Source organism: Hesperophylax consimilis, chromosome 24 (genome assembly GCF_061612785.1).
Source record: "Hesperophylax consimilis isolate HC1 chromosome 24, BYU_Hcon_1.0, whole genome shotgun sequence".
NCBI classification, from domain to species: Eukaryota; Metazoa; Arthropoda; class Insecta; order Trichoptera; family Limnephilidae; genus Hesperophylax; species Hesperophylax consimilis.
In genome coordinates, this window is record NC_142859.1 from 22,998,889 (window position 1) to 23,010,915 (window position 12,027).

The window sequence follows — 12,027 nt, forward strand, 5'->3', positions numbered from 1 at the left end:
TTCCATTACGGATGCCAATTGGCCTGTGAACAACGGATTGTCAATCGGACGGATGGACACTGTACACAAAAGCAAGTAGGTTTATCAAGTATCTTGGGGCATCACCCAGAGGTGGTTCTCAAATTCAATTGTTGGAATTAGGTACTTTCGATATATGCAGAGTTAGCAGTTTGTTACTATTGAAAAATCCGTTAGCCCTGTACAAGACGCCCAATTTCTCGAAAGACAGATAAACTCGGGCTTGCACGGGGACCCGACATAGGTTAGGTTCATATATGAAATTCCTCAGTTTGATTTCGAGTTTGTTGGAATACGATCGAAAAGAATTCGCTTAGCAGTTACACCAATTAGTATTGATGATTTAATTTCATCTGTATATACGCAGAGTTTTAAGGACGTACTTAACTTAATTAAACCGGTGATTCCTTACTTTATAAAGTAAAAAATGTTAAAAACAATTTTGTCTGCGGCGAGATTTATTAAGATTTTTTCTCACTTAAATGTACAATATCAGTAGGTATCAACCATTCAGATTAAAACGTTGGTTAAGCTGTGTGTGATGACCAGATCTGCATAGCCAGGTACTCCTCCACCTTCCTCTTTCCCATCTTTGACGGCCGGCATAGTCCAGTGGTAACGCATTGGACTGCCATTCCGAAGGTCGCGGGTTCGAACCCGGCGTGCGCAAATAAATTTTATTTGATTAATTTGTGTTATTTCACAATTAATTAATTAAAATAATATATAGTATATTTGCGGCACGTTCCAGAGTGGAAGATACTACCAGTATCGCCCTGGTGTAAGACCACCATTCAGAATTGAAACGTTGCTCCAAATGGCTTTAGCCGTGTTTAGTGACTAGATCTGAATAGCCAGGTACTTCCCCACCTTCCTCTTTCCCTTCCCCACTTACCTTCAGCCTCACAACATCCCCCAATTGGGGATGCCATAGTCTCACTGGCTCCAGACGGGAGCAGTTGGGACTCTTGTGAGGTATTCACTATAAAAAAAAAAAAAAATCTCATTCTCTTCCTCACTACCTTCAGCCTCACAACATACCCCAATTGGGGATGGCATAGTCCAAACTGTCGGGAGAAGTTGGGACTCTTGTGCGGTTATTTCTATTAGATAATTTTGGTGGGCCTGGCTTAAGCTAAACTAATTGAAAGAAAATGAGATATTCTACCAAATATACCAATTGGAGATACATGGTCCTACAGACTCCGTACACATATAGCAAGAAAGACAACACGAACAAACAATAGTTTGACATATAATATATTTTATTTCTAAATTAATCAAAATAATATCTCATTGTAACATATTATTTCTAGAATTCGATACCAGATGCCGTAGAAATAATAATAATAATAATACTGTGTATCTGTGGACGTCTTTTATATCCAGGGTTCTATTTCCAAAACATAACTTCGCCATAGCTTAATGACCGTAAGCGTCGAACGAGCGGTTTCACAGCTCGGGGGCGGGTTTTTGAGACGTTATAAAGGTCTCGTAATTTGAATCGTCTGGGGAACATCTCGTTAAAATAAAATAAAATGCTTTCATCTTGGCTTTGCGATTCAATTTCATTTCAACGTGTTTCAATTCAATTAACCCTCAGGGAACCGAATTTTTTCCTGGGGTGTTGACTTAAAAAGCTCATGCCATAATGTTATAACAGCAATACAAAAAATTGTTTAAGTAAGTAAAATAAATTAGATTTTTTTAGTTGCCTGTTACACAAAGTTATTTTTTATTTTATATATAATTTTTAATTACAATTTTGACGATTTTCTAACAACCGTACTAAAATAATGTCTGTATTGTGGTAGTCATACATAAATTATGTAAAAAACTAACAAAATAATATTTTGTCTGTAATTTTTTCCAATTTCGAACGAAGCAAAATTTCATAAAGAAGTATTAAAAAGGTGGGAAAGGGGAATGGGGTGGTTTTTCGAAATATCATGTAGATAGTGATCTTTCTCTTGTTTTGAATGTGAAGTGTGCAAAATTTCATCAATCTCGGAATAAAACAGTAGATTTGTATCATAAATATATTTACCTAATTTACTAAAAATCTCTTCAAATTGTTTGTAATCCGGTTGAAACGTATTGCAGGCCCTTAACGGGATGGTTTTTCGAAATCTCATAATAGACCTTGCTCTTATTTTAAAAACAAGCTTGAAAATTTTCATCAATATTGGAATAAAACTATAGGTTTGTATAAAAATCAATTCCATCAAAGGCACTCTTCTTAATATTCTATTATTATAATAATAATATTTGGATGATTTTTATAGTGCCGTTTTTGTGCAAAATCACCTCAAGGGCGCTATTTGTATATGTATTATATACATAATACATATCTCTCATAACTAAATATATGTAGATAATATACAATAGCCTACTTACCTGGTAAGTTGCACATATATAATTTAGAAATGTACATTTTAATAAATAATATTGAAAAATATTGAAAAAGATCATAATATTCCTCGGATAAGTTTTGATAGAGAAAATTTTTGGAGAGCATATTGAGAACGGAGCAATGTTTTTAAAATTTGTATATAAATATAAATTGTGACCTGAATAAAAATAAAATAGCATTTTTATGGCAGAATTTCAGGACAATCCTCGAGAAGCGGTTTTCTAAGAATATTTAAAGAAAACATTTCTTTTATATTATTTTCAAAAATAACTTACTATAGAACATGTCATATTCGATAGCAACGGATGTCGAATTGTTATTGAAAAAATCAGAAATTTTCAAATATAAAAATTCATAGTACAAAACGAATATAAATTTTAGTTAGAATATTACCTATTTTGAAACCTTTTTTAAAATATATATCGCCTGTTTAGTCCAATGATACAATGGTCAACTACGTGACTTTGAATTTTGAGGTTATGGTTTCTGTATCACGTTGCGTCTAAAAAAAATTTACAGTGATACGTTTTTATTTTTATTTGATCAAGTTATTTTGTACTTGGCTCTTGCGAAGAGTTTCAGAAAGACGGTCGGACGAGAGAAATAAACATTTATTTACAGCTATATTGATTAAATCAATACTTGGGTATCGGGGGTTAACAGTAATTTGACCTTGTGGAAGGATAAACGAACCTTATTGGCGCTAGTCAAAATTATATTCAATTGATTTTTTAATCAAAGGAAATGAAAAGATTTACTTTTTCGGATTCTTTAATTCGAATAGATCGAATTTTTTGCTTTGAATTTTCCGTCAAATATATTTATTTTAGTTATAATTGGAAACAGTTATGTTTAATACAGTTTTTATGGCAATTCAGCTTGAGTAGATAAATTTATTTATTTCGCTTAGGTACAGATAAAAATATTTTTTTATACCAACACTATTTAAATTGGCAACAAAATACAAAATGCAATCTATTATTTTGTTGGTGGAAAACGTGCTTTTTTGTAAGTTCTTTCGGTTATTATAATATCTGTTACCTTTGAATGTTGGTTATCTAAGTTGTGTATGCTTGGTACAAGGGAATTTATTAACTAATTGATATTAACATTATTGCTATAGTAAAAGATATGTTTAGTTTGTGTGACTCCGTTGGGAACACGTAATGAAATTGACAATTGTAATAATGCAGGTCTGTTAAGAAGGGAACCCTGCGTTATTACAATCAACAATTGTAATAATGTAAATTTTTACAATTATTATAAAAATGCAGGGCTGTCAATAAAATAATACCAATTATTTGTAGAATAGTTTTGATAATTTTATATTTTTCATTAGACAGTAATAGGTTATGAAAGTGAATTCTGATTTAAACCTTGTACTGTGGTACCGCCCAGCATAAAATTTGGTTTTTTCTTTCCTAAACACAATCATTGCGTTATTAAAATAAGTACGGGAAAGTCCAATAACATCCAATTTTCCAATTAAGTCCTAAATCCTGATTCTAAATTTCGCTAATAAAGTGTCAATCTCAAGTGACCTATCAGGTAAGTATGGCACTGTATATTATTTCCATATATAGTTAGTAATAACATAGATCATTGTAGAAATGTATTATATGTAATATTTTTGTACATCGTTTTTGAGGTGATTTTGCACAAAAACGGCGCTATGCAAATCATCGAAATTTTATTATATTTTCAAAAGGAGTATTAAGTTTACAGTGTGTCTTAAAAACTTGTGCTATATTTGAAAACGGTTCCATTATAACTCAACACAGTGACAAATCAACACACTTTTAAAAAGTGATATAAAGTCATTAGAACGATGACAAAAAATTTTTTTTTTGACATTACCTAACCTAACCTACTTAACCCAGTTAATAAAGTTTTTGTTTCATCACTTTCCATGACTTCATATAACTTTTTAAAGATGTGATGAACTATCATTGTGATGATTTATCCGGTCACCTTTGAAAACAGGGCATATTACAATTTGAAAAATTCATGTGCCCGATGCCAATGGGATTTTATGATTCCATAAAATAATACCATGTTGATTGGATAGGTACTTACCATTAAAAATATGGACGTATATGGAGGCGGGGTGGGCGTTGTTCGGCGTGCATGAGTAATTGCCCGCGTGTGTGGCGCTGGTTACAGGGATGGTAAGGGAACTGGTTCGTGTCGTCAGGTCCGTGCTGACGTTCACACCGAGGTCCATGTCGAAGTTCACCATGCGGCTATTGTGGTACCTGCGGAAGGACAACCATTCAAATTTCAATTTCTATTTTTCATCTCGGTGTAATTTCATCAGTGAGTACTTATAGTAGTCACAGATAGATGTCGTACGTACGTCATCAACCATAGTTCTCTTCCTTCCAACACGTTTTGAATGACGACAAAAGACATTAAAATATATTTGCGTAAGAGAAAGCAATTCAACAATCCTTAATTCAATTATTCTACTACATTTCCAACTGATTTCTTTTCTGACGCTAAAAGTCCCAATCTCAACAAAAGTAGTCAGAGAAAGGTGTCGTACGTATGTCATTGACGATTGTCTTGAGCAGTAAACATGCCTTGGTAGAATTTATATCGTCAAGCAGAGCAACCTGATTAAACAGCTGTGCTTCGACTAATTTTATTTATTTATTGTACTATTCCTAATCAGTATTTTGTTTTTTGATGTTCTTTGTGTTAAAAAAATAAACATGTTAAAACTCAGCTGGGCGTGAAATTCAAAATAAATAAATATACTATTACAATGTTATTATTTTAATATATTTTTTTTTATTCCTAATGTAATTTTTTTTGGTATTTTTTAAGGTATCAATTGTTTTTTGTTTTTAATAAAAAAATTTTTAAATCTTTAAATCCCTTATTTTAAAAATGTTTTTAGTAATAATAATAATAATAATTTTCTATTTATTTTATTTTATATTTTTTTATAAATGTCGTAAATAATGTGTCGTAACTGGGGTACCCCGTTCTAAGGTCATATTGTATATAGTTTTGTATGAGCTTTAAAAAAATTAGGTCATTTTTGTTTTTATAAGAATAAAAATACAACAAAAGCGTTTTATTATATACATTATCTATATTTCAGTGAACTCTTTTACATATTACATTGTACTAAATATCAATACGTTACTCTCATTTTGCTATTACGTGATCGCTTTTGCACTTAAGTTTAAACATATTTGGTTAACAATATTAGCAACTAAGGTGCGAAGTACCGCTAAGTGATAGTTTCGATACGGCCAACCACCGTTTATGATAGTCCCTCTGAAACGGTTGGGTTTAAGTTTGTGTGCCGTCAGTGCCTTGAGCAAATGTGCATTGTACATTGTGCAGTAGGATGGAAAGTTTCATACTGCAACTCTAGATTGAAGATAGATAATATTCAACCATTGAAAACAATATGAACGATTCTCAAACGAAAGATTAATTTGAATCTAGGAATTCAACCCAGGACCTCTTCCTTTTGCCGGGATCTTAAGTATGATTGTAAGATTTTACCCAAACTAAATGGAATCTAGATAGTGTCTATTTATTTTTTATTTTAATGTGCGACATCTATTAAATTTTCTACAAGTGTAGGAATAATATAAGATGAGTATCTATCTTTAATTTTAACATCAAGATGTAGATTCAGCCAGTTTGAATTCATATAATTTTTCTAGGTACAGTTGAAAATGTTTACATCTAGTAAGAGGGTGTAGAATGTTTTGCAGATACGTCTAATTAATTAATTTTATTGTACTAAAATAAAGTCGCCCTCTGCAATGTTGAATAGAATAATGAAGCAGTGATTTTTCTGCGTGTAAATAAAACAATGGAATTAATACGATACAACATTTGTCTTTTTGGACTTTTTTAAAAAATGTTTTCAAAACAATCAAAATAGGTTACTGGGTTCTTACCAAAATATGTAGGAAGGCGTTTCCGTTGCCTTGAGAACAACGCACTGCAGTCGTAACGTGGAGCCTGGTTTCAGATACTTCTCCGATGGACCGGAAATTTGAGCTCTGGCCTCTGAAACAAAAATAAAAACACTATTAAGGCGAAGCCTAATGCCAAAGCACTATTTTGATTAATCTTTATAACGAATTGGTGTACATTATGAATACCAAAAAATATGTTTTGGATAAATTGAAGGTTTTCCTATAGCGTAGTTTGATTAGAATACAAATAAAAAAATTAATTACACAGTAAAAAATATAAATGCAAACTACTAAAAAAAATATTTTTTCAATATCTTTAATTAAATTAAATTTATGAACTCATATGGGAAACAATTTTAAAAAAAATACAGTATTATAGCCAAGATTATCTGAAATGGTTTCTCTTGATTAACTTTTTTGCTTTCTTATAAAATTATTTACAAAATAAATAAAAGCCAGTTTTTTGCTTGAAATCGAACGTTTCTAGAGTCCGTTTGTCAAGCGATTTTAATGCCTATTAAATATGATATAAGGTATACCAAGAATGTACAAATTTTTGGCTTGTAGCTTCCTCTTAAACAAACAAACGCACATTCTTAAACACGAAACAGAAAATCTCTGTGATAAGCATTTGAAACGCTCTGTGATTTTTTATTTCAAGATTTTTCTATTCACATATCAATTTTCTATTCTACACTCAGGGTGATAAGGGACATACTTGACTTACTTTAACCAGTGATTCCTGATATTATTTGGAGTAAAAATGTAAATGAAATATTATGTTATTATTATCATTATTACCACAATCGTAATGCATCTTTCGGTTTTGGTTAAAATTAAGCAAGCGGTATTATATACAAATATAATGACAATATCATCTTTCAAGTTCATGTAATTTTAATTTATATGAACTTGATCCGTAAAGCCAGTTTGCCAAGTTTTGGTGATTATATTGAGAGACACACAAAGTGCGGTTCAAAGGTAAAAGGTTAAAAAGGTTACATTTTAGACGAAAGTTTGAAGTGAATTAAAAATATTAAAGGGTATGGAATTGATCGACGAACTAGAAATTATTAACCCATAATTTTACTAAAATAAATTTAGTCTTCAAATGCCTGCTTCGTTTATTGTAATTCTGCTCAATTATAAACTGCTCTCTATTTAAAATATATTTTTAATGTAAAGTAAATCAAATTAAATCATTTTATTATTACGTTCTGCAAGGGTTTTTGTTTTTATTAACCCTGCATGGAGGATTTCAGCATATTTAAGATGATTTTTCAACTCGAACTCTTAAGATGGGTTATTTCAGAGAATTTGAACAATTCATTTTTTTTTTTTTTGGTAAAATATTTTTAACATTTCAAAATTTTCCAGTAATGTTGGCCTCACTGGGTGGCTTGCCCGTACTGAGGCCTTCAAAAAAATTTAATCAAATGTCAAAGTTATTTTCCAGTTCTGTGACGTTTCTTTTCAAGTTCTGTTGTGATTTCAGTTTTGTGAAGCAACTGAACAAAAATGATATAATAATAGAACTTGAATAGAACCTTCACAAAACTTGCAAATCTTAAAAATTCTTTAAAACTTAGAAATTCGATGAATTGTTAAAATTTCTTGAAACATTCGTCCTTAGGATGGGTTGTTTCGGGGAGTTAATTATATAATAACAGAACTTGAATAGAACCTTCACAGAAGTTGAAAATCAAATTCTAAATTTTATGAATTGTTCAAATTCTCTGAACAATCCATCCCTAAATTTTATTAGGACTATGCAGTTTATTCTTGTTAGGGAAAGCTTGTGTTGAAAAGAGAGTAGACAATTTGTTTATTGTTGCTTAGTATTCTTTTGTCTTACAAAAACTGAGTGGAGTGTTTTATTTATCTAAATTATTAATTTTAATAATTATAAAAGTTTTTCATTTTTAGTTAAATAATTTTATTGTTTCAAAAATAAATATTATAATGGCCTTTTAGTGAACATAAATAAGATTAAAGAGTGTACAATAATATATCTTAGTATTAGGATGTGGTAAAATAAAAAATATAAATATGTTTATACATTAAATTACTGTTTTTTGTTGATGATGTAACGGGTATTAGTTTTTATAACAGAATTTACTTTTTTTATCTACGAGTTCGGGAAGACTACTGCAATATTTTATTCCTTTGTAAATATAGAATTATTGTGAATATGTTCTGCAGAAAATAAAAGAATTTCGATATTAACGGCTTAATCATGAATCAACTTTTAATTGCTTTAGTGTGCAAAATATAAGTGGAAAAAAGTTTTGAAATATTTCATTTTATCATTATAGGATTATGATGAAATTTCACCAATAATTGGCAGTATCAAAGTTAGAATAATTAGATGTCTTAATATTTTTAAACTTGTAACTCGTATGTTGCTGATGATGATGCAGGTTGGTTGTAAGTTTTTATGATAATTTATTTATTTATTTAGTACAGGAAAAACAAATACATAATATAAATTTGCCAAGTGTTTTGATTGTCTAACTAGGAGAAATTCCCGTTTTAGGACAGTCAACATTTAGACGAATCAGCATACATATTTTGTACAAAAACAGGAGAGAAAAGAAAAATAAAGAAAAAAGCGGAGAAGTAAGAGAATAAAAAAAATAGATTAAAACAATGTTAACTGATGTTTGTTTAGCATGCATATTAAAATTCATTATTATTATTATAGGTGCGTACTCATATAATAAAGGATTAAACGATAAAGGAAGGTAACTTGCGTTTGCAGCGCATATTTTGGTGTATATTATATTTATTTTTGTTTTTGTTTTTAATTTTGGTTTTTGTTTTTGTTTTTGGTTTGTTTTATTTTTGTTTTTTGTGTTTTTTGTTTTTTTTTTGTTTTTGTTTTTTTGTTTAGAAAAGAAAAAGTAAAAACTTACTCTCCTTTCTTCTAATATATTACTCAACATAGGTTGTTTAATAGTTTTAAATTATAATGTGAAAAATAGATCAAGAGTAATAGTTTTTTTAAGTTCATAACAATTTTTTAAAAGCGAAATAATAAAAAAAATGATCTTACCCTCGTCAATTGAGTAAAGCAATTATGTTACTTTCATACGAAAAATGATCTCCAGATATCCTTATCCTAATAGTCATATGAAATGGTCGCATTCTTTTAGTAAGGGCCCGTTCCCACTTCCGTTTTCAAATCGGAGGCGGGTCCCGTTTTAAAAACGGATGCCCTAGTGGCTGTAGTGGATGTATGGAGCTGTTCACACTTGTCCGACACGATTTGAAAACGGATCCGACATTTTTTGTCGGATGGATCGCCTACGCAGCGCGTCCGTTTTCAAATCGTGTCGGAACACGCTCGCTCATAGTGTTGTATGGAGCTGTTCACACTTGTCGTCCAGTCGTTCCGGCAGAGTCCCCGCCAAACCCCGACCCCTCCCCGCCCGCTCCCTGTCGCAAGGAAGCAAGCACGCTGCGTGCTTGTATTTGGTTATTTTGTTAAGTAAATAAATCAAAACTACAATAATGGATAAGGAAATAAATCCCGAAAATTTAATACCACTGGTCGAAGAAAGAGTATGGTAATATTTTATCTTTAACTAAATAAAAACAAAACACTTGGTGTACACAACTATTGTACATCAAAATTTTTATTTTTATTTTTTTAAGTTTACTTTTTTTAAATTTTAAAGCTTTAATGAGATGCACGGAAGAGCGTATTAGTTAAATAAACACATAATAAAAAATATTTGAGTTGTTATTGTTTTCTTACTTTAAAATATCGATAGCCTTTCTTCAGGACAAAATAAATGCACTTTCTCAATTTTGTATTTTGATATGTTAAGCTCTCTGAAACTCATTCCAGTAGATGGTTAAAGGAAGTGATAGACATTCTCTTAAGCCATTAAGCGCCCTTGAGGTGATTTTTCATGGTGAAAACGGCGCTATATAAATAATCCAATCATTATTATTCTAAAATAATTAAAGAACTTTAGTTCATCACTTCTCAACTCACCAATTAACTCTTGGAAAATTCCTACGGAAAATCATTCGGCTATGATTGGGTGTACTAAAAATTTTCTTTTCACTTTTTTCCTTCTTTTTAATAAGTACAACATGACAACAAGAGCTTCATCGTCGTCCATTGGGCACCATTACTGAAGAATGAGCAAATAACATGTTTTTGTTGAATCGACAATTATTTTTTTTCGTAGAGTATGGTCCGTTTTTAAAACGGATCCGTTTTTAAAACGGTAGTGTGAACAGGGCCATTGGCCATCCGTTTTTAAAACGGGACCCGCCTCCGATTTGAAAACGGAAGTGGGAACGGGCCCTAAGAGAAAATTCGATTGCTTTCAGAAATCTATTGACGTATTTAAAATGAGACCAGACGTACCCAACTGATAGACATACTTTATAATATAATTTATAAACATATAATATAATAATTTTATATTAACTGAGAGTTTTTTTTTACAAAAGTACACGATTTAACCTTTTTCAATTTCCAATATTTACTTGATACGGGAACTCCCCCCAAGAAAGATTGACATAGCAAAAACTTTCGTTGCAAAATGTGATATCAAGGAAAACACACAAAGAAAATAACCAGGCAAACGTCATCATACTGGTTATTGTATGGGGTGAGTTAATCATCCTTAATCGGCTTAAACTATTAAGAAATTATTGTGGGTTCGATTTTTTCGGTAGTTCAAAAAATAATACAACCTTAATTAAGCTACCATACCATACAAGAACCCCCTACACCATCTTCGAAGGTGGCATAGACTCTGAGGAAGTTATGTTACTCAGTGTCTTCTGAATGGGGTTAATGTAAAAAAATACGTAGTTAGTCAATTTTGTTTCAGTATACTTTAATTTACTATTTTTTTAACTCTTTCTTTTAGATGTTTAGGTTACAAAAAAAGGTTTTGTTTTGCTGTGGGTAATAAAAGATTTCGGAGTATATCAAATGATTTATAAATAAAGGTAGGTACTTCATTAGATTCAGTCAAATTGCAAAACGTAATTAAGTTCGAATTCCAGGCAGTGCAAATGACAATATCCTGAAATCAATTCAACAATCTTCGATTCTTCAATCTTCAATCTTCCATGATATTTCGTGTCAATTAAACAACTCTTATCTAAAACAATACTCTTTTACATTAATAAATACAAACACACAAGAAATAAAAAACGAACGGCTATATTAGAATCACCAGATCTCAGGGTCAAAAACATATCCAACATTCGACTACAAATAGAACGTTGGGAAAAAAACCTTCTTGTACTATGATACTAAGCTCTAAAACAAAAGCCCACTCTAATTCAAAAACTCAGAACAATAACAACTCAAATAAAAAGCTGGATACATCACAAAGATCTAAAATCGAAAATATACTGACCCCAAATACAGATTAGAGACCACTTATCGTCCATAATTTAGAGGTATAAATAGTAAGTTTTTGTCATTGGTACTTTATTTAATATTTTCATACAATATAGTAAGGGTTCTTTCACCGTAATTATTGTTAAATTTAAGTTTGTTTTTTTGCTGTAATAAAAGATCTCGAGATAAGTTTAAAAAAGGTTTCTGAAGAACTGTTAAAGAACCTTTAAATTTAAAATAAGGTGGTCAAGGACAATATTCTAAAATAATGT

General features: G+C 30.8%; 1 protein-coding gene across 1 annotated transcript in view; it reads right to left on the reverse strand.

The window, feature by feature from the left end:
- Positions 1-12,027, reverse strand: part of LOC149412104 (uncharacterized) — a 257,694-nt gene that overhangs the window by 15,961 nt on the left and 229,706 nt on the right. Inside the window, exons 6-7 of the mRNA XM_089646300.1 lie at positions 6,358-6,469; positions 4,508-4,686 (exon numbers count right to left, since the gene is read on the reverse strand). Of these exons, the coding sequence (XP_089502426.1) occupies positions 4,508-4,686; positions 6,358-6,469 (291 nt within the window). The remainder of the gene's footprint in view (positions 1-4,507; positions 4,687-6,357; positions 6,470-12,027) is intronic.